A 24,535-nucleotide genomic window follows, 5' to 3' on the forward strand; every position below is an offset into this window, starting at 1 on the left:
TTGGAGAGCGACTCCAATACGAGAAAGTGATAGAAGCCAACATAGCGACCGAGATGCTATGCAGGCAAGGAAAGTGGACACATACGGCCTTTCACCACGCATAGCAACAAGTGGATGCGTGGGTGAAAGCAGAGGGCCGATGGAAAAGTACCAGCTGTATAGCGGTACTACACCAATCAATTCCTGAGGCCGTGGGAGCTGCCTATATAAAGGCAACATCCATCAAGGAAATCAAGTCAACAAGTCGTGATAAACCAAGGAGTTTTAAGGCCTTACGAGTAACCTTAAACTACAAGCAAGTGAAAACAAGTCCTGTATAAAGGATCAAGGAGAAATACAATAATTGAGAAGGCCTTACGAGTAACCTATCAAGTTATCAGACAAACAACAAGTCCTTAGAATAGGACTAAAACACCGGGCCCAAGCAATAAAAGAAGGGAAGTCAAGCGGCTCAAGAACGATTCACAGCACATTGGAAGTCACGAGGATATATCCTACTGCCGAAATTCCAGGATCTATATATCCTGACGAATACCAATCGGTGGGGAAAATCCTGTTACATAGCAAGCGGCCATGGGATTTGTCCTAGAGGTAAAATATTATAAAAAAAACACGTGATTAAAAACCATTAATCAACCAAACGAGTTCTAATTTCACCAGGGCACAAAATAAATTTTGTTGTGCCGAACCTAGCCCAAGAGATATCAGAAATATCCCAAGGGACGAAAAAGGATCGTAATAACTGGCGCCCAACGTGCTATACTGGTGAAATTTAGACAAAACCTACAGTTTGTAAATCAAAAAAATTATCAATATGGAAAAAGGATGGATTTACCACATGAAGAAGGAGGATCTGGTACAGACAGGCCAAAAGATCGGGATCGAGATGACTGGCACGGTGGAGGAAATGAGGAAACAGCTAGGCGAGTGGGTAGAAAACAATGAAGCGGACCAAGACTGGAAGGATGAAATAAATAGATTGGAAACAAAATACACGAAAAATCTCAAGAAAACAGAAGCAAGCACATCAAAAGCATACGAAGACATTATAAACAAGGAATCTGAGTCATTCAAAAAAATAAATATCGCCACATTGGCAATTCCTCCGTTTCTACCACCAAGATGGGGAAGCGAAGGAGCACTGGATAGCACCGAAAACAAAAGGGATGTAAGAAGACAAACAATGGAACCCAGCAAGACGGTTCTAAACACAACAAGCAAGACCACCGAATATGCTAAAGTGGCAAAACAAGTGAGAGAGTTTACTTTCAGATTCGATGGCAACTCTAGACCTCTAGAATTCATTAAACAGATAGAATGGTCAGCGGACATGTATGGCATCGAACTAGACATGATACCAAGAGCAATGCCAGAGCTACTGAAAAATAGAGCACTCAAATGGTACATTGCGAACAACAAACAATGGCGATCGTGGAAAGAGTTTGTGGAGGGATTCAAGAAATACTTTCTTCCAAGAGGTTTCTTCAACAAACTGGCTGACCAAGTCAAAGCTCGCAAACAAAGCAAAAATGAGTATTTCAAGGACTATATGGTGGACATGCAAACAATGATGAGACCCCTTAAAATACCAGAGTACGAACAATTGGGGGTCATATTGGAAAATTGCACTCCAGATTTGAAAATATTCGTGCGGCCGCACAGGGTCAGAAATTTAGATGAGCTGATGCAGTTGGCAGAAGAACACGAGATGCTCGAATAGGAACGATCCGATTTCCATCGCGAAAACAACGCTCAAAGAACACACAACAACCAATCAAACCACAGAGGAGGAAATAATCACGGGCCACCAGTCACACAGTGCCGAAGATGCCAAGACAACACTGGGCCAGGGAATGCAACAATCAGAGACTCAATTTCTGCTGGCAGTGTGGAAAGATTGGAAAAAGGACAAAGGAATGTTGTTGGAGTTCGGGAAACGAAAGGCGGTTCCAGTTCCCATCCGGGGCGAGCAGGGACCCAGCCAACAAGCTATTCACCACTAATAGGTCAACTAGTAGAGGAAGACGATCAATTGTCAGTGATTATCGAGGTAGCAGGAATTCAGATTCCGGAGCCACGAGCAGTTTCATCAGCAAGCAGATGTTGGAAACAGTGGGGAATAAAGGAAAATGGGGGAACACCCACAAGCAGGTGTACATGGCAGACGGAAAGGTGCGAGACATTGAAGAGCAATGGACAGGATACGTGAGATTCGGGAATAAGGAAATTCACATGCCATTCCTTGTCATGCCAGAGGGAATGGATGCACTGATCTTAGGGTGGAATTTCCTCAGGATCATGAACACAGAAATATCGTGTGGAGGTCACAAAGTGCAAATACCGACAGTAAGGCGAATACAGGGAAGGCTGGTGGAAAGAATATCCATCATCGTGACTCAGAATGGTGAACAACAAGAAATACAAAGTTTTGTGAGTTGAAGGAATTGGGAAAAGGGACTATCAATACATGGGGATACATCGCATAACGATGAAGGATGATATCCCAATAAAACAAAGGTATTACCCAAAAAATCCTAAAATACAAGGAGAAATCAACGCAGAGGTCAATGAACTGTTGACAATGGGATGCATAGAACCATCACAAAGTCCATATAGCTCACTCATAGTGATGGTGAGAAAGAAACAGACAGCCAAATGGAGATTATGCAAATGGACAGATAATCGCAAAATCTATAAAGGATGCATACCCAATGCCACGCATCGACTATATCTTTAAACCAGCTACGCGAAGCAAAATTCATAAGCAGCTTAGATCTGAAGGATGGAGACAGTATCTAGGAGTGGAATCTTGGTACAGACGATTCATACCGGGTTTTGCAACGTTAACACACCCACTAACCGAACTGCTCAAAAAAAAAAAAAAAAAGTGGCACTGGAACGAGGAGCATCAGGCAGCATTCGAAGCAGTAAAGGAAAGACTGACACTGACGACGATGAAGAGGGAATGTGGAGGGAGCTGAATGAGGCGTTCCGAACGATGTACGAAGAGGAGCTGAGAGAAGAGAGCATCGGCCTCTTCACCATAAGAGCAGAACGAAGTATATGAACCACCGGCACAAGTTTGGGAGCCAGCGCAACCACCAACTCAGTTTCGTATGGTGGACACTGAGTCAGACGCCAGCGAAACAGAGGAAGTGGCCGTGGCTGATGAAGGTGAGGCTGAAGAAGCAGCCAGCCCACCTCCAAATGAGGCTGAAAGCTCGGGCCAGGTGGAGGAGACAGAGGGGCAGCCACATTGGATGGATTGGTGGCAGCAGCAGATGGCTCAACAAGAGGAAGCTGAACGGGAGCTGCTGGTGTGGGAAAGGGCCCAGCAGGAGGGAGAGCGGCTGGTGAGGGCCAGGAAGCGGCTGGTGAGGGCCAGGAAGCGGCTGGCGGTTGCCATGGCACAGCAGCAGCAACAACAACAACCCCAACAGCAACAACTCCAACAGAACCAACAACAACTCCAATAGCAGCAACAACAACAGCAGCAACAACAACTCCAACCGCAACAACTCCAACAGCACCAACAACAGCTTCAACCGCAACAACAACAACAACAGCAACAGATGCAACAGCAGCAACAACAGCAACAACAGCAACAACAAGAGCAGTTGGAATATCAAGAGTGCCCGTGGGTGTGGCAGAGACCAGCAATACTCAGACAAATGTCTGCACCCACGGGACACAATGTGATATTGAGGCCGGTGTGGGCAAGGCAACGGCCATGCCCAGTGCCACATGGGCACGAACGGTATGAGGCGATGGAGCCAAGGGAGTGGCCGGAGGTGATTGCAGAAATTGTGGGGCAGATGGCGCACCAAGAAGGCCCAAGAAGAGTGCAGATAGTATGGGCGGGCAGGACTAGATATAGGATTAGGATAGCGTAGGGGGTAGTAAGGGGGTAGTTTACAGGGAAAGAAGGGTGTAATACGGTGGGAAATAAATTTAAATAATATAGAATAAGAAAATAAGGAAAAGAATGAAAAGATGCCCTATTCCGCCAACATGAACGAAAAGATACTCAGTAATCGCCAACAAGAAAAGATGCCAAACGACCAATAGAAGATGCGAGCTGAGTCCAAAAAGAAATTAACCACAATCAAACACATAGAAAAAAAAGGAAGAAAAAATGCATATATATAAAACAAACACAAGGTACAAGGGATAGGGGAGATCAAATCCCTCTTGAAGAAGGGGGGAGTGTGAGGAACATTATAGACAATAATAATAGCAGCAACACAAATGAAACGAGGCTTGAGGGCATAATTGCCCACACTACACGTATACTATGCGTGTGCGACCGCGAGAGAGAGTACCGGTGGCTAATGCAGGTACTCTCTGCCTACGTCACGCACGCGAGACCGAAAGTAGTTAGATCGCGAACAACCGAAATCATGCGAACAAAAGAGAAAAAAAGTGAGGGCCAAGCAAGCCATTAGATTGCGATACATATAAAATCAGCCACCAATACTTATTAAAATAAACAGGCTAATTAGCGTATAAGTTAAGTTAATAAGTTAAGTTAATTTATTTTAACTTGAATGTAGCAAAGGCAGCGTCACCAGACAAAAGAAAGCAGCGAAAGTCAACGGGATAAGATGGGCGGCCAATTGGAGAGCGACTCCAATACGAGAAAGTGATAGAAGCCAACATAGCGACCGAGATGCTATGCAGGCAAGGAAAGTGGACACATACGGACTTTCACCACGCATAGCAACAAGTGGATGCGTGGGTGAAAGCAGAGGGCCGATGGAAAAGTACCAGCTGTATAGCGGTACTACACCAATCAATTCCTAAGGCCGTGGGAGCTGCCTATATAAAGGCAACACCCATCAAGGAAATCAAGTCAACAAGTCGTGATCAACCAAGGAGTTTTAAGGCCTTACGAGTAACCTTAAAGTCCAAGCAAGTGAAAACAAGTCCTGTACAAAGGATCAAGGAGAAATACAATATTTGAGAAGGCCTTACGAGTAACCTCTCAAGTTATCAGACAAACAACAAGTCCTTAGAATAGGACTAAAACACCGTGCCCAAGCAATAAAAGAAGGGAAGTCAAGCGGCTCAAGAACGATTCACAGCACATTGGAAGTCACGAGGATATATCCTACTGCCGAAATTCCAGGATCTATATATCCTGACGAATACCAATCGGTGGGGAAAATCCTGTTACATAGCAAGCGGCCATGGGATTTGTCCTAGAGGTAAAATATTATAAATAAACACGTGATTAAAAACCATTAATCAACCAAACGAGTTCTAATTTCACCAGGGCACAAAACAAATTTTGTTGTGCCGAACCTAGCCCAAGATATATTAGAAATATCCCAAGGGACGAGAAAGGATCGTAATAACTGGCGCCCAACGTGCTATACTGGTGAAATTTAGACAAAACCTACAGTTTGTAAATCAAAAAAAATATCAATATGGCCAAAGGATCGGGATCGAGATGACTGGCACGGTGGAGGAAATGAGGAAACAGCTAGGCGAGTGGGTAGAAAACAATGAAGCGGACCAAGACTGGAAGGATAAAATAAATAGATGGGAAACAAAATACACGAAAAATCTCAAGAAAACAGAAGCAAGCACATCAAAAGCATACGAAGACATTATAAACAAGGAATCTGAGTCATTCAAAAAATTAAATATCGCCACATTGGCAATTCCTCCGTTTCTACCACCAAGATGGGGAAGCGAAGGAGCACTGGATAGCACCGAAAACAAAAGGGATGTAAGAAGACAAACAATGGAACCCAGCAAGACGGTGCTAAACACAACAAGCAAGACCACCGAATATGCTAAAGTGGCAAAACAAGTGAGAGAGTTTACTTTCAGATTCGATGGCAATTCTAGACCTCTAGAATTCATTGAACAGATAGAATGGACAGCGGACATGTATGGCATCGAACTAGACATGATACCAAGAGCAATGCCAGAGCTACTGAAAGATAAAGCACTCAAATGGTACATTGCGAACAACAAACAATGGCGATCGTGGAAAGAGTTTGTGGAGGGATTCAAGAAATACTTTCTTCCAAGAGGTTTCTTCAACAAACTGGCTGACCAAGTCAAAGCTCGCAAACAAAGCAAAAATGAGTATTTCAAGGACTATATGGTGGACATGCAAACAATGATGAGACCCCTTAAAATACCAGAGTACGAACAATTGGGGGTCATATTGGAAAATTGCACTCCAGATTTGAAAATATTCGTTCGGCCGCACAGGGTCAGAAATTTAGATGAGCTGATGCAGTTGGCAGAAGAACACGAGATGCTCGAACAGGAACGATCCGATTTCCATCGCGAAAACAACGCTCAAAGAACACACAACAACCAATCAAACCACAGAGGAGGAAATAATCACGGGCCACCAGTCACACAGTGCCGAAAATGCCAAGACAACACTGGGCCAGGGAATGCAACAATCAGAGACTCAATTTCTGCTGGCAGTGTGGAAAGATTGGAAAAAGGACAAAGGAATGTTGTTGGAGTTCGGGAAACGAAAGGCGGTTTCAGCCTATCCGGGGCGAGCAGGGACCCAGCCAACAAGCTATTCACCACTAATAGGTCAACTAGTAGAGGAAGAGGATCAATTGTCAGTGATTATCGAGGTAGCAGGAATTCAGATTCCGGAGCCACGAGCAGTTTCATCAGCAAGCAGATGTTGGAAACAGTGGGGAATAAAGGAAAATGGGAGAACACCCACAAGCAGGTGTACATGGCAGACGGAAAGGTGCGAGACATTGAAGAGCAATGGACAGGATACGTGAGATTCGGGAATAAGGAAATTCACATGCCATTCCTTGTCATGCCAGAGGGAATGGATGCACTGATCTTAGGGTGGAATTTCCTCAGGATCATGAACACAGAAATATCGTGTGGAGGTCACAAAGTGCAAATACCGACAGTAAGGCGAATACAGGGAAGGCTGGTGGAAAGAATATCCATCATCGTGACTCAGAATGGTGAACAACAAGAAATACAAAGTTTTGTGAGTTGAAGGAATTGGGAAAAGGGACTATCAATACATGGGGATACATCTAATAACGATGAAGGATGATATCCCAATAAAACAAAGGTATTACCCAAAAAATCCTAAAATACAAGGAGAAATCAACGCAGAGGTCAATGAACTGTTGACAATGGGATGCATAGAACCATCACAAAGTCCATATAGCTCACCCATAGTGATGGTGAGAAAGAAACAGACAGGCAAATGGAGATTATGCAAATGGACAGATAATCGCAAAATCTATAAAGGATGCATACCCAATGCCACGCATCGACTATATCTTTAAACCAGCTACGCGAAGCAAAATTCAGAAGCAGCTTAGATCTGAAGGATGGAGACAGTATCTAGGAGTGGCATCTTGGTACAGACGATTCATACCGGGTTTTGCAACGTTAACACACCCACTAAACGAACTGCTCAAAAAAAAAAAAAAAGTGGCACTGGAACGAGGAGCATCAGGCAGCATTCGAAGCAGTAAAGGAAAGACTGACACTGACGACGATGAAGAGGGAATGTGGAGGGAGCTGAATGAGGCGTTCCGAACGATGTACGAAGAGGAGCTGAGAGAAGAGAGCATCGGCCTCTTCACCATAAGAGCAGAACGAAGTATATGAACCACCGGCACAAGTTTGGGAGCCAGCGCAACCACCAACTCAGTTTCGTATGGTGGACACTGAGTCAGACGCCAGCGAAACAGAGGAAGTGGCCGTGGCTGATGAAGGTGAGGCTGAAGAAGCAGCCAGCCCACCTCCAAATGAGGCTGAAAGCTCGGGCCAGGTGGAGGAGACAGAGGGGCAGCCACAGTGGATGGATTGGTGGCAGCAGCAGATGGCTCAACAAGAGGAAGCTGAACGGGAGCTGCTGGTGTGGGAAAGGGCCCAGCAGGAGGGAGAGCGGCTGGTGAGGGCCAGGAAGCGGCTGGCGGTTGCCATGGCACAGCAGCAGCAACAACAACAACTCCAACAGCAACAACTCCAACAGAACCAACAACAACTCCAATAGCAGCAACAACAACAGCAGCAACAACAACTCCAACAGCACCAACAACAGCTTCAACCGCAACAACAACAACAACAACAGCAACAGATGCAACAGCAGCAACAACAGCAACAACAACAGCAAGAGCAGTTGGAATATCAAGAGTGCCCGTGGGTGTGGCAGAGACCAGCAATACTCAGACAAATGTCTGCACCCACGGGACACAATGTGATATTGAGGCCGGTGTGGGCAAGGCAACGGCCATGCCCAGTGCCACATGGGCACGAACGGTATGAGGCGGTGGAGCCAAGGGAGTGGCCGGAGGTGATTGCAGAAATTGTGGGGCAGATGGCGCACCAAGAAGGCCCAAGAAGAGTGCAGATAGTATGGGCGGGCAGGACTAGATATAGGATTAGGATAGCGTAGGGGGTAGTAAGGGGGTAGTTTATAGGGAAAGAAGGGTGTAATACGGTGGGAAATAAATTTAAATAATATAGAATAAGAAAATAAGGAAAAGAATGAAAAGATGCCCTATTCCGCCAACATGAACGAAAAGATACTCAGTAATCGCCAACAAAAAAAAGATGCCAAACGACCAATAGAAGATGCGAGCTGAGTCCAAAAAGAAATTAACCACAATCAAACACATAGAAAAAAAAGGAAGAAAAAATGCATATATATAAAACAAACACAAGGTACAAGGGATAGGGGAGATCAAATCCCTCTTGAAGAAGGGGGGGAATGTGTGAGGAACATTATAGACAATAATAATAGCAGCAACACAAATGAAACGAGGCTTGAGGGCATAATTGCCCACACTACACGTATACTATGCGTGTGCGACCGCGAGAGAGAGTACCGGTGGCAAAATGCAGGTACTCTCTGCCTACGTCACGCACGCGAGACCGAAAGTAGTTAGATCGCGAACAACCGAAATCATGCGAACAAAAGAGAAAAAAAGTGAGGGCCAAGCAAGCCATTAGATTGCGATACATATAAAATCAGCCACCAATACTTATTAAAATAAACAGGCTAATTAGCGTATAAGTTAAGTTAATAAGTTAAGTTAATTTATTTTAACTTGAATGTAGCAAAGGCAGCGTCACCAGACAAAAGAAAGCAGCGAAAGTCAACGGGATAAGATGGGCGGCCAATTGGAGAGCGACTCCAATACGAGAAAGTGATAGAAGCCAACAGAGCGACCGAGATGCTATGCAGGCAAGGAAAGTGGACACATACGGACTTTCACCACGCATAGCAACAAGTGGATGCGTGGGTGAAAGCAGAGGGCCGATGGAAAAGTACCAGCTGTATAGCGGTACTACACCAATCAATTCCTAAGGCCGTGGGAGCTGCCTATATAAAGGCAACACCCATCAAGGAAATCAAGTCAACAAGTCGTGATCAACCAAGGAGTTTTAAGGCCTTACGAGTAACCTTAAAGTCCAAGCAAGTGAAAACAAGTCCTGTACAAAGGATCAAGGAGAAATACAATATTTGAGAAGGCCTTACGAGTAACCTCTCAAGTTATCAGACAAACAACAAGTCCTTAGAATAGGACTAAAACACCGTGCCCAAGCAATAAAAGAAGGGAAGTCAAGCGGCTCAAGAACGATTCACAGCACATTGGAAGTCACGAGGATATATCCTACTGCCGAAATTCCAGGATCTATATATCCTGACGAATACCAATCGGTGGGGAAAATCCTGTTACATAGCAAGCGGCCATGGGATTTGTCCTAGAGGTAAAATATTATAAATAAACACGTGATTAAAAACCATTAATCAACCAAACGAGTTCTAATTTCACCAGGGCACAAAACAAATTTTGTTGTGCCGAACCTAGCCCAAGATATATTAGAAATATCCCAAGGGACGAGAAAGGATCGTAATAACTGGCGCCCAACGTGCTATACTGGTGAAATTTAGACAAAACCTACAGTTTGTAAATCAAAAAAAAATATCAATATGGCCAAAGGATCGGGATCGAGATGACTGGCACGGTGGAGGAAATGAGGAAACAGCTAGGCGAGTGGGTAGAAAACAATGAAGCGGACCAAGACTGGAAGGATAAAATAAATAGATGGGAAACAAAATACACGAAAAATCTCAAGAAAACAGAAGCAAGCACATCAAAAGCATACGAAGACATTATAAACAAGGAATCTGAGTCATTCAAAAAATTAAATATCGCCACATTGGCAATTCCTCCGTTTCTACCACCAAGATGGGGAAGCGAAGGAGCACTCGATAGCACCGAAAACAAAAGGGATGTAAGAAGACAAACAATGGAACCCAGCAAGGCGGTGCTAAACACAACAAGCAAGACCACCGAATATGCTAAAGTGGCAAAACAAGTGAGAGAGTTTACTTTCAGATTCGATGGCAATTCTAGACCTCTAGAATTCATTGAACAGATAGAATGGTCAGCGGACATGTATGGCATCGAACTAGACATGATAACAAGAGCAATGCCAGAGCTACTGAAAGATAAAGCACTCAAATGGTACATTGCGAACAACAAACAATGGCGATCGTGGAAAGAGCTTGTGGAGGGATTCAAGAAATACTTTCTTCCAAAAGGTTTCTTCAACAAACTGGCTGACCAAGTCAAAGCTCGCAAACAAAGCAAAAATGAGTATTTCAAGGACTATATGGTGGACATGCAAACAATGATGAGACCCCTTAAAATACCAGAGTACGAACAATTGGGGGTCCTATTGGAAAATTGCACTCCAGATTTGAAAATATTCGTTCGGCCGCACAGGGTCAGAAATTTAGATGAGCTGATGCAGTTGGCAGAAGAACACGAGATGCTCGAACAGGAACGATCCGATTTCCATCGCGAAAACAACGCTCAAAGAACATACAACAACCAATCAAACCACAGAGGAGGAAATAATCACGGACCACCAGTCACACAGTGCCGAAGATGCCAAGACAACACTGGGCCAGGGAATGCAACAATCAGAGACTCAATTTCTGCTGGCAGTGTGGAAAGATTGGAAAAAGGACAAAGGAATGTTCTTGGAGTTCGGGAAACGAAAGCCGGTTCCAGTTCCTATCCGGGGCGAGCAGGGACCCAGCCAACAAGCTATTCACCACTAATAGGTCAACTAGTAGAGGAAGACGATCAATTGTCAGTGATTATCGAGGTAGCAGGAATTCAGATTCCGGAGCCACGAGCAGTTTCATCAGCAAGCAGATGTTGGAAACAGTGGGGAATAAAGGAAAATGGGAGAACACCCACAAGCAGGTGTACATGGCAGACGGAAAGGTGCGAGACATTGAAGAGCAATGGACAGGATACGTGAGATTCGGGAATAAGGAAATTCACATGCCATTACTTGTCATGCCAGAGGGAATGGATGCACTGATCTTAGGGTGGAATTTACTCAGGATCATGAACACAGAAATATCGTGTGGAGGTCACAAAGTGCAAATACCGACAGTAAGGCGAATACAGGGAAGGCTGGTGGAAAGAATATCCATCATCGTGACTCAGAATGGTGAACAACAAGAAATACAAAGTTTTGTGAGGCATGAGTTGAAGGAATTGGGAAAAGTTAAGGGACTATCAATACATGGGGATACATCGCATAACGATGAAGGAAGATATCCCAGTAAAACAAAGGTATTACCCAAAAAATCCTAAAATACAAGGAGAAATCAACGCAAAGGTCAATGAACTGTTGACAATGGGATGCATAGAACCATCACAAAGTCCATATAGCTCACCCATAGTGATGGTGAGAAAGAAACTAATCACGATAAAGAGAAAACTGTTTAAATTGATTAATTCGGCGAATTATGGAAATAAAACACAATGGTGTCAAGCGAACAACACCAGCGAAAGCGTAAACATACTAAGCTCAATTAAAAATTGAGAGAAACAACAAAGCTTCTTTTTTTTTATAGGCGTAATAAACTTTCTAATAGCTCATAAAATAACGAAGTTGCTGAGAAAAGTCACTGTTCGTGACTTTCATAATCATAAAACACTCAAAGTCGAAAGCTCAGAAAGTAAATACCACAAAAAAAAAAAAAAAACCAACCAACAACAAGAATATGAACGCAGGAAATGCACAAATTGGCCAGGATGAAGGCGTAGTCCGAGGTGCGGAACCACGGGCCAATGTGGAACGTGGTGGCCAGCATGGTGGGGATGAGGCCATAGATTTGGCCTCGCCCTACGATATGATGAATCTGGACATCGCCGCCTCCTCGGACGGGGAGCACGATGAGGACGGAGATGACGGATACTTGACTGAGGAGAGCGAGGCGGAGTCAGCAGTAATTCAAGAATACCAGGAGAACGAGGACGATGAAGAGGGAATGTGGAGGGAGCTGGATGAGGCGTGGACACTGAGTCAGACGCCAGCGAAACATAGGAAGTGGCCGTGGCTGATGAAGGTGAGGCTGAAGAAGCAGCCAGCCCACCTCCAAACGAGGCTGAAAGTTGGGCCAGGTGGAGGAGATATAGGAGCAGCCACAGTGGATGGATTGGTGGCAGCAGCAGATGGCTCAACAAGAGGAAGCTGAACGAGAGCAGCTGGTGTGGGAAATGACCCGGCAGGGGGGAGAGCGGCTGGCGAGGGCCAGGAAGCGGCTGGCGGTTGCCATGGCACAGCAGCAGCAACAACAACAACTCCATCAGCAACAACAACACCTGCAACAACAATAACTTCAACAACAACAACTCCAACAGCAACAACTCCAACAGCACCAACAACAGCTCCAACAGCAGCAACAACAACAACTCCAACAGCAACAACTCCAACAGCACCAACCACAGCTCCAACCGCAACAACAACAGCAACAGATGCAACAGCAGCAACAACAGCAACAACAACAGCAAGAGCAGTTGGAATATCAAGAGTGCCCGTGGGTGCGGCAGAGACCAGCAATACTCAGACAAATGTCTGCACCCACGGGGCACAATGTGATATTGAGGCCGGTGTGGGCAAGGCAACGGTCATGCCCAGTGACACATGGGCACGAACGGTATGAGGCGGTGGAGCCAAGGAAGTGGCCGTGGGTGGTTGCGAAAATTGTGGGGCAGACGGCGCACCAAGAAGGGCCAAGAACAGTGCGGATAGTATGGGCGGGCAGGATTAGATATAGGATAGCGCAGGGGGTAGTAAGAGTTTATAGGGAAAGAAGGGTGTAATAAGGGGGGAAATAGATAGGGAGATAGAAAATATAGAATAAGAAAAGATGCGGAACGGGCTAATAAAAAAAAAATAAAAATAAAAGGAAAAGAATGAAAAGATGCCCTAATCCGCCAACATGAACGAAAATATACTTAGTAAATCCCTCTCGAAGAAGGGGGGGGCAAGCAGCAACACAATCCGATGCTGCAAATGATATGCCAGATACAAAACACAGCCGAGACACAAACCAAATATACGGTATACGACCAAGCCTAGCATTGGTCGATCGAACCGACTCAAGGCAAATGATTTACGATCAAACTTGGCCGATCGGACCACACGCAACCGCTGACGATTTCGTACAAGCGGGAAGATGCGTGGGAAACATAATACAAGAAATTCGGCTGTATAAGAGCAAATGAAACGAGGCTTGAGGGCATAATTGCCCACACTACACGTATACTATGCGTGTGCGACCGCGAGAGAGAGTACCGGTGGCTAATGCAGGTACTCTCTGCCTACGTCACGCATGCGAGACCGAAAGCAGTTAGATCGCGAACAGCCGAAATCATGCGAACAAAAGAGAACAAAAGTGAGGGCCAAGCAAGCCATTAGATTGCGAAACAAATAAAATCAGCCACCAATACTTATTAAAATAAACAGGCTAATTAGCGTATAAGAATAAATTAACTTGAATGTAGCAAATATATGTATGTCTAGTTGGGTATGACGAGTGGATCAAGGGGAGCGACGGGCGACGGCACCGTCACCAGAGAAAAGAAAGCAGCGAAAGTCAACGGGATAAGATGGGCGGCCAATAAGAGAGCGACGCCAATACGAGAAAGTGATAGAAGCCAACATAGCGACCGAGATGCTATGCAGGCAAGGAAAGGGACTTTCACCACGCATAGCAACAAGTGGATGCGTGGGTGAAAGCAGAGGGCCGATGGAAAAGTACCAGCTGTATAGCGGTACTACACCAATTAATTCCTGAGGCCGTGGGAGCTACCTATATAAAGGCAACACCCATCAAGGAAATCAAGTCAACAAGTCGTGATCAACCAAGGAGTTTTAAGACCTTACGAGTAACCCTAAAGTCCAAGCAAGTGAAAACAAGTCCTGTACAAAGGATCAAGGAGAAATACAATAATTGAGAAGGCCTTACGAGTAACCTCTCAAGTTATCAGACAAACAACAAGTCCTTAGAATAGGACTAAAACACCGTGCCCAAGCAATAAAAGAAGGGAAGTCAAGCGGCTCAAGAACGATTCACAGCACATTGGAAGTCACGAGGATATTTCCTACTGCCGAAATTCCAGGATCTATGTATCCTGACGAATACCAATCGGTGGGGAAAATCCTGTTACATAGCAAGCGGATTTGTCCAAGAGGTAAAATATTATAAATAAACATGTGATTAAAAACCATTAATCAACCAAACGAGTTCTAATTTCACCAGGGCACAAAAGAAATTTTGTTGTGCCGAACCTAGCCCAAAAAATATCAGAAATATCCCAAGGGACCAGAAAGGATCGTAATAACTGGCGCCCAACGTGCTATACTGGTGAAATTTAGACAAAACCTACAGTTTGTAAATCAAAAAAAAATATCAATATGGGAAAAGGATGGATTTACCACATGAAGAAGGAGGATCTGGTACAGACAGGCCAAAGGATCGGGATCGAGATGACTGGCACGGTGGAGGAAATGAGGAAACAGCTAGGCGAGTGGGTAGAAAACAATGAAGCGGACCAAGACTGGAAGGATAAAATAAATAGATGGGAAACAAAATACACGAAAAATCTCAAGAAAACAGAAGCAAGCACATCAAAAGCATACGAAGACATTATAAACAAGGAGTCTGAGTCATTCAATAAAATAAATATCGCCACATTCGCAATTCCTCCGTTTCTACCACCAAGATGGGGAAGCGAAGGAGCACTGGATAGCACCGAAAACAAAATGGATGTAAGAAGACAAACAATGGAACCCGGCAAGACGGTGCTAAACACAACAAGCAAGACCACCGAATATGCTAAAGTGGCAAAACAAGTGAGAGAGTTTACTTTCAGATTCGATGGCAACTCTAGACCTCTAGAATTCATTGAACAGATAGAATGGTCAGCGGACATGTATGGCATCGAACTAGACATGATACCAAGAGCAATGCCAGAGCTACTGAAAAATAGAGCACTCAAATGGTACATTGCGAACAACAAACAATGGCGATCGTGGAAAGAGTTTGTGGAGGGATTCAAGAAATACTTTCTTCCAAGAGGTTTCTTCAACAAACTGGCTGACCAAGTCAAAGATCGCAAACAAAGCAAAAATGAGTATTTCAAGGACTATATGGTGGACATGCAAACAATGATGAGACCCCTTAAAATACCAGAGTACGAACAATTGGGGGTCATATTGGAAAATTGCACTCCAGATTTGAAAAGATTCGTTCGGCCGCACAGGGTCAGAAATTTAGATGAGCTGATGCAGTTGGCAGAAGAACACGAGATGCTCGAACAGGAACGATCCGATTTCCATCGCGAAAACAACGCTCAAAGAACACACAACAACCAATCAAACCACAGAGGAGGAAATAATCACGGGCCACCAGTCACACAGTGCCGAAGATGCCAAGACAACACTGGGCCAGGGGATGCAACAATCAGAGACTCAATTTCTGCTGGCAGTGTGGAAAGATTGGAAAAAGGACAAAGGAATGTTGTTGGAGTTCGGGAAACGAAAGGCGGTTCCAGCCTATCCGGGGCGAGCAGAGACACATCCAACAAGCTATTCACCACTAATAGGTCAACTAGTAGAGGAAGAGGATCAATTGTCAGTGATTATCGAGGTAGCAGGAATTCAGATTCCGGAGCCACGAGCAGTTTCATCAGCAAGCAGATGTTGGAAACAGTGGGGAATAAAGGAAAATGGGAGAACACCCGCAGGTGTACATGGCAGACGGAAAGGTGCGAGACATTGAAGAGCAATGGACAGGATACGTGAGATTCGGGAATAAGGAAATTCACATGCCATTCCTTGTCATGCCAGAGGGAATGGATGCACTGATCTTAGGGTGGAATTTACTCAGGATCATGAACACAGAAATATCGTGTGGAGGTCACAAAGTGCAAATACCGACAGTAAGACGAATACAGGGAAGGCTGGTGGAAAGAATATTCATCATCGTGACAAAGAATGGTGAACAACAAGAAATACAAAGTTTTGTGAGGCATGAGTTGAAGGAATTGGGAAAAGTTAAGGGACTATCAATACATGGGGATACATCGCATAACGATGAAGGAAGATATCCCAGTAAAACAAAGGTATTACCCAAAAAATCCTAAAATACAAGGAGAAATCAACGCAAAGGTCAATGAACTGTTGACAATGGGATGCATAGAACCATCACAAAGTCCATATAGCTCACCCATAGTGATGGTGAGAAAGAAACTAATCACGATAAAGAGAAAACTGTTTAAACTGATTAATTCGTCGAATTATGGAAATAAAACACAAGGGTGTCAAGCGAACAACATCAGCGAAAGCGTAAACAAACTAAGCTCAATTAATAATTGAGAGAAACAATAAATATTAATAAAAACTCTCTGCAAAAACACGACCGTCACGTCAGAGAGCAGAAGCTTTTTTTTTTATAGGCGTAATAAACTTCCTAATAGCTCAGAAAATAACGAAGTTGTTGAGTCACTGTTCGTGACTTTCATAATCATAAAACACTCAAAGTCGAAAGCTCAGAAAGTAAATACCACAAAAAAAAAAAAAAAACCAACAACAAGAAAATGAACGCAGGAAATGCACAAATTGGCCAGGATGAAGGCGTAGTCCGAGGTGCGGAACCACGGGCCAATGTGGAACGTGGTGGCCAGCATGTTGGGGATGAGGCCATTGATTTGGCCTCGCCCTATGTGTCCGAGTAGGAGTCCGACGACGATGGGCCAGATATGATGAATCTGGACATCGCCGCCTCCTCGGACGGGGAGCACGATGAGGACGGAGATGACGGATACCTGACTGAGGAGAGCGAGGCGGAGTCAACAGTAATTCAAGAATACCAGGAGAACGAGGACGATGAAGAGGGAATGTGGAGGGAGCTGGATGAGGCGTGGACACTGAGTCACACGCCAGCGAAACATAGGAAGTGGCCGTGGCTGATAAAGGTGAGGCTGAAGAAGCAGCCAGCCCACCTCCAAACGAGGCTGAAAGTCGGGCTAGGTGGAGGAGACATAGGAGCAGCCACAGTGGATGGATTGATGGCAGCAGCAGATGGCTCAACAAGAGGAAGCTGAACAAGAGCAGCTGGTGTGGGAAAGGGCCCGGCAGGGGGGAGAGCGGCTGGCGAGGGCCAGGAAGCGGCTGGCGGTTGCCATGGCACAGCAGCAGCAACAACAACAACTCCAACAGCAACAACAACACCTGCAACAACAATAACTTCAACAACAACAACTCCAACAGCAACAACTCCAACAGCACCAACAACAGCTCCAACAGCAGCAACAACAACAACTCCAACAGCAACAACTCCAACAGCACCAACCACAGCTCCAACCGCAACAACAACAGCAACAGATGCAACAGCAGCAACAACAGCAACAACAACAGCAAGAGCAGTTGGAATATCAAGAGTGCCCGTGGGTGTGGCAGAGACCAGCAATACTCAGACAAATGTGTGCACCCACGGGGCACAATGTGATATTGAGGCCGGTGTGGGCAAGGCAACGGTCATGCCCAGTGACACATGGGCATGAACGGTATGAGGCGGTGGAGCCAAGGAAGTGGCCGGGGGTGGTTGCAAAATTTGTGGGGCAGATGGTGCACCAAGAAGGGCCAAGAAGAGTGCGGATAGTATGGGCGGGCAGGATTAGATATATATATATAAAGAAGGGTGTAATAAGGGGGGAAATAGATAGGGAGATAGAAAATATAGAATAAGAAAAGATGCGGAACGGGCTAATAAAAAAAAAATAAAAATAAAAGGAAAAGAATGAAAAGATGCCCTAATCCGCCAACATGAACGAAAATATACTTAGTAAATCCCTCTCGAAGAAGGGGGGGCAAGCAGCAACACAATCCGATGCTGCAAATGATATGCCAGATACAAAACACAGCCGAGACACAAACCAAATATACGGTATACGACCAAGCCTAGCATTGGTCGATCAAACCGACTCAAGGCAAATGATTTACGATCAAACTTGGCCGATCGGACCACACGCAACCGCTGACGATTTCGTACAAGCGGGAAGATGCGTGGGAAACATAATACAAGAAATTCGGCTGTATAAGAGCAAATGAAACGAGGCTTGAGGGCATAATTGCCCACACTACACGTATACTATGCGTGTGCGACCGCGAGAGAGAGTACCGGTGGCTAATGTAGGTACTCTCTGCCTACGTCACGCATGCGAGACCGAAAGCAGTTAGATCGCGAACAGCTGAAATCATGCGAACAAAAGAGGACAAAAGTGAGGGCCAAGCAAGCCATTAGATTGCGACACAAATAAAATCAGCCACCAATACTTTTTAAAATAAACAGGCTAATTAGCGTATAAGAATAAATTAACTTGAATGTAGCAAATATATGTATGTCTAGTTGGGTATTACGAGTGGATCAAGGGGAGCGACGGGCGACGGCAGCATCACCAGAGAAAAGAAAGCAGCGAAAGTCAACGGGATAAGATGGGCGGCCAATAGGAGAACGACGCCAATACGAGAAAGTGATAGAAGCCAACAGGAAAGTGGACACATATGCGCCAAGGATTTACGGGACTTTTACCACGCATAGCAACAAGTGGATGCGTGGGTGAAAGCAGAGGGCCGATGGAAAAGTACCAGCTGTATAGCGGTACTACACCAATCAATTCCTGAGGCCGTGGGAGCTGCCTATATAAAGGCAACACTCATCAAGGAAATCAAGTCAACAAGTCCTGATCAACCAAGGAGTTTTAAGGCCTTACGAGTAACCTTAAAGTCCAAGCAAGTGAAAACAAGTCCTGTACAAAGGATCAAGGAGAAATACAATAATTGAGAAGGCCTTACGAGTAACCTCTCAAGTTATCAGACAAACAACAAGTCCTTAGAATAGGACTAAAACACCGTGCCCAAGCAATAAAAGAAGGGAAGTCAAGCGGCTCAAGAACGATTCACAGCACATTGGAAGTCACGAGGATATATCCTACTGCCGAAATTCCAGGATCTATATATCCTGACGAATACCAATCGGTTGGGAAAATCCTGTTACATAGAAAGCGGATTTGTCCTAGAGGTAAAATATTATAAATAAACACGTGATTAAAAACCATTAATCAACCAAACGAGTTCTAATTTCACCAGGGCACAAAAGAAATTTTGTTGTGCCGAACCTAGCCCAAGAGATATCAGAAATATCCCAAGGGACGAGAAAGGATCGTAATAACTGGCGCCCAACGTGCTATACTGGTGAAATTTAGACAAAACCTACAGTTTGTATATAAAAAAAAAATGTCAATATGGGAAAAGGATGGATTTACCACATGAAGAAGGAGGATCTAATACAGACAGGCCAAAGGATCGGGATCGAGATGACTGGCACGGTGGAGGAAATGAGGAAACAGCTAGGCGAGTGGGTAGAAAACAATGAAGCGGACCAAGACTGTAAGGATAAAATAAATAGATGGGAAACAAAATACACGAAAAATCTCAAGAAAACAGAAGCAAGCACATCAAAAGCATACGAAGACATTATAAACAAGGAGTCTGAGTCATTCAATAAAATAAATATCGCCACATTCGCAATTCCTCCGTTTCTACCACCAAGATGGGGAAGCGAAGGAGCACTGGATAGCACCGAAAACAAAATGGATGTAAGAAGACAAACAATGGAACCCGGCAAGACGGTGCTAAACACAACAAGCAAGACCACCGAATATGCTAAAGTGGCAAAACAAGTGAGAGAGTTTACTCTACTCTACAACTCTAGACCTCTAGAATTCATTGAACACATAGAATGGTCAGCGGACATGTATGGCATCGAACTAGACATGATAGCAAGAGCAATGCCAGAGCTACTGGAAGATAGAGCACTCAAATGGTACATTGCGAACAACAAACAATGGCGATCGTGGAAAGAGTTTGTGGAGGGATTCAAGAAATACTTTCTTCCAAGAGGTTTCTACAACAAACTGGCTGACCAAGTCAAAGCTCGCAAACAAAGCAAAAATGAGTATTTCAAGGACTATATGGTGGACATGCAAACAATGATGAGACCCCTTAAAATACCAGAGTACGAACAATTGGGGGTCATATTGGAAAATTGCACTCCAGATTTGAAAATATTCGTTCGGCCGCACAGGGTCAGAAATTTAGATGAGCTGATGCAGTTGGCAGAAGAACACGAGATGCTCGAACAGGAACGATCCGATTTCCATCGCGAAAACAACGCTCAAAGAACACACAACAACCAATCAAACCACAGAGGAGGAAATAATCACGGGCCACCAGTCACACAGTGCCGAAGATGCCAAGACAACACTGGGCCAGGGGATGCAACAATCAGAGACTCAATTTCTGCTGGCAGTGTGGAAAGATTGGAAAAAGGACAAAGGAATGTTGTTGGAGTTCGGGAAACGAAAGGCGGTTCCAGCCTATCCGGGGCGAGCAGAGACACATCCAACAAGCTATTCACCACTAATAGGTCAACTAGTAGAGGAAGAGGATCAATTGTCAGTGATTATCGAGGTAGCAGGAATTCAGATTCCGGAGCCACGAGCAGTTTCATCAGCAAGCAGATGTTGGAAACAGTGGGGAATAAAGGAAAATGGGAGAACACCCACAAGCAGGTGTACATGGCAGACGGAAAGGTGCGAGACATTGAAGAGCAATGGACAGGATACGTGAGATTCGGGAATAAGGAAATTCACATGCCATTCCTTGTCATGCCAGAGGGAATGGATGCACTGATCTTAGGTTGGAATTTACTCAGGCTCATGAACACAGAAATATCGTGTGGAGGTCACAAAGTGCAAATACCGACAGTAAGGCGAATACAGGGAAGGCTGGTGGAAAGAATATCCATCATCGTGACTCAGAATGGTGAACAACAAGAAATACAAAGTTTTGTGAGGCATGAGTTGAAGGAATTGGGAAAAGTTAAGGCACTATCAATACATGGGGATACATCGCATAACGATGAAGGATGATATCCCAATAAAACAAAGGTATTACCCAAAAAATCCTAAAATACAAGGAGAAATCAACGCAAAGGTCAATGAACTGTTGACAATGGGATGCACAAAACCATCACAAAGTCCATATAGCTCATCCATAGTGATGGTGAAAAAAAAACTAATCACGATAAAGAGAAAACTGTTTAAACTGATTAATTCGGCGAATTATGGAAATAAAACACAAGGGTGTCAAGCGAACAACACCAGCGAAAGCGTAAACAAACTAAGCTCAATTAAAAATTGAGAGAAACAATAAATATTAATAAAAACTCTCTTCAAAAACATGACCGTCACGTCAGAGAGCAGAAGCTTCTTTTTTTATAGGCGTAATAAACTTTCTAATAGCTCAGAAAATAACGAAGTTGTTGAGAAAAGTCACTGTTCGTGACTTTCGCGTTTGTATCCGAGCTTAATGATATTGTGGTGGTTTAGTATCGGAACGTCCGCTAATAATGAAGTATGTAAGCTTCTTCGATATTTTTATAACCTTACAAAGAGGGTATAATAATGTAATTAGCCAAGATTACAATGCAGGGAGAAGGAGGCATCGCACATTTTTTTGTACACCCCCACCCCTTCTTAAAATGTGTAGTCCACTTCTAATACAGAGCGAAACTATCATATAAAATTATGCTCTGAATACAGCAATTGTCATAAGTAGCGACCGTTGGCTCGTTCTCCTTAGCTGCAGCAGTCAATATTCCTTCGCCCACAAACCAAAGTTCAAATTAAATTTGATCGCGGCAATCGAAAGGTGGTAAATATATTTTAATCAGCACGAGGAGAGCCATGTATGTCCGTCGTGTTTTGCGTTATAGTAGGTACTGTCCAAGCGATTTTAGTGAGATTTAATAATTATAAGTTAAATACAGTGGCCCACGTCAAATGACATATTTTTCATTAAAATCGGAAAAAAAAAATTTGATAGTTTTTATCGCCAATCGTCAGATTACAGAAAAAAATTATTCCATTAAGTTACTTAGGAGCCGAGAAAATCAAAAATAAAGTAAAATATATTAAAAAAGCTAACTTCGGCTGCCAAAGTTTATATACCCTTGCAGTCTTTAGCCATAATATTTTAACCTGTTGCAAATTCTTTTTCTGTATCAATGCACAGACGAACCCTTCCAAATATAATTTCTATTTCTACTTCTTCCCCATGCTGCACGCTGCGATTGTAGCGTTGGGTCTGTGTGTGTATGCGTGTGCTTAGCTGCTCCGTGGATTTCAAGCAATGACGTGGATTACAGCACTGTCGATTTATATTGACATTTATATTGATATCTATTTATCGGATCTGATTGAATCTGATGTTTTATATCCAAAACTATCATATTAGTAAATATCATAGAGATACTCCACATTCTTTATCTATGTTTCTTCTAGAACTATATGATATAGTGGTTCGATCCTGACAATTTTCATACTTTATCTTCTTCGGGCTATAAGTAGTGTTATCCCGATGACTCTTAAGATGGCGGCGTGAAGTTGATTTGCACAGACGGACGGACGGAAGGACGGACAGGCGGACATGGCTATATCGACTCAGCTTCTCATGCTGATCAAGAATATATTTACTTTATGGCGTCGGTAACGTCTTCTTCTATGCATCAATTTGGGTATAAGACTCTGAAAATTAATAAGATCATAGTATTTAAAGTGAAACATCATCCCCTCAAATTTCGATAATATCGGATAAATAGAACACAATCATAACAAGTTAACATTAACGCCACATAAATTGTATGTGTATGCGTGCCGCTAACTGAAGTACATATATTTGTGTAAGATTACAAATGATTTAAACATATATTAACGGTTTTCTACATACAGTATGTCCAATAATTGTTTGTGAAATGAAAAAAGTTTCACAATGCAAACCCTGGTCGAAGAATGTCAAAAAGAAAACTAACGGAACGTCAAAACCAAAAACGACCTGTCACAAGTTTTTCCCAAGTCTTCTTTGCACTCATTCTTTTCAAAAATTTTCTTTGGTTGATCACACGTCCTTCTTATTTTTGCTTTTTACAATGCCTGGTAAACGAACTGATGAAAATTTAATACAACTAGTGTATTTTAATCATAGCAAGGGATGCTAACCGAGGACACACTAAGTATTAGAGGCCTTTAAAGTTAAATGTTTGCATTTTGCAAACAATTAATGAATAGACAGAGTCCAGATTGCCTCTGTGCTGATTTTTGCATTTCTTTGACGTGTTTCTTGGAATCCTTAATTTTTTTTTACTTTCCTATAGTCAATACCTATGTTAATAAAAGTTTATAAAAATTTTTTGTACAGAAAGCCCTCCTTGTTCATTTTTCGCTGTTGAAGTTAAGCTTGTGAAACTTTTTTCATTTTGCAAACAATTATTGGACATACTGTACATTGATGAAACATAAATAAACCAGAGGGGCGGGGTAACTTTTGGCGCTGCCGGGTTTGGACCCGGACTGGAAATTTGCAGAACAAATGAAGTAAGTCGTCTCGCTTGGGTATACCATTCACGATGTCAACAAATATTTTAAATTTTGAACACCAAATGTATGTCAATTAAATTCGTTTTACAAGTCTAATAGCATATGCTACCTCGCTTACTTTCACAAAAACCCACGAGTACTCTAGCGCTGCCGCTGCCCTACGGCCAACTATATATTCCATATTTCTACTCCGATTTTAATCAAATTTGATAGGTTGGTAGATAATAATAGGGCTAATTAATGAGCTGAACTTGGGTTCGATAGTCAAAAAATTGCGACAGCCAATGGATTTTTTTTTAGATTTCAAACATGGCTAGATCGACTCAACTGTTGATCCTGATCCTTCTGCTTGTTATGAACATTTTGGCGCCATTAATATATCTTTTCACCCTACGGGCGATTTGTATACAAATGTCAACTATCCAGCTTAAATAGTTTCTAATTCGAAAAAAAAAAATTCAACCATTTCTATGTATATATTAATGTGACATACAGTAGTCTGTAAATAGGTACATTTTTTAAAAAAGACTTACCTCCAATTTTTTTGGGTGCATTTTCTTGTGGAGAAAAGCTGTAAGTCACACTTCTACTTTCGGCAGCAGAATACATCTTTCTATCAATGAAAAAAATAGAAAACACATTTCCAACAATAAGGATAGTAAATTATGTAAGCAAGTCGTCAAGACGACTTC

General features: G+C 43.4%; 1 protein-coding gene across 5 annotated transcripts in view; it reads right to left on the reverse strand.

Moving 5' to 3' along the window:
• The window catches only part of MFS17 (Major Facilitator Superfamily Transporter 17), a 201,795-nt gene that overhangs the window by 120,111 nt on the left and 57,149 nt on the right, over positions 1–24,535 (reverse strand). For 4 of the 5 annotated variants that reach the window (XM_068284263.1, XM_068284264.1, XM_068284265.1 and 1 more), the window contains exon 3: positions 24,377–24,456. The exons of the other annotated variant lie outside the window; for it this stretch is intronic. In XM_068284263.1, the coding sequence (XP_068140364.1) occupies positions 24,377–24,452 (76 nt within the window). In that variant the 5' untranslated portion in view covers positions 24,453–24,456. The remainder of the gene's footprint in view (positions 1–24,376; positions 24,457–24,535) is intronic. 5 annotated transcript variants of the gene reach the window in all.

Source organism: Drosophila tropicalis, unplaced genomic scaffold (genome assembly GCF_018151085.1).
Source record: "Drosophila tropicalis isolate 14030-0801.00 unplaced genomic scaffold, ASM1815108v1 contig_377, whole genome shotgun sequence".
Lineage (NCBI taxonomy): Eukaryota > Metazoa > Arthropoda > Insecta > Diptera > Drosophilidae > Drosophila > Drosophila tropicalis.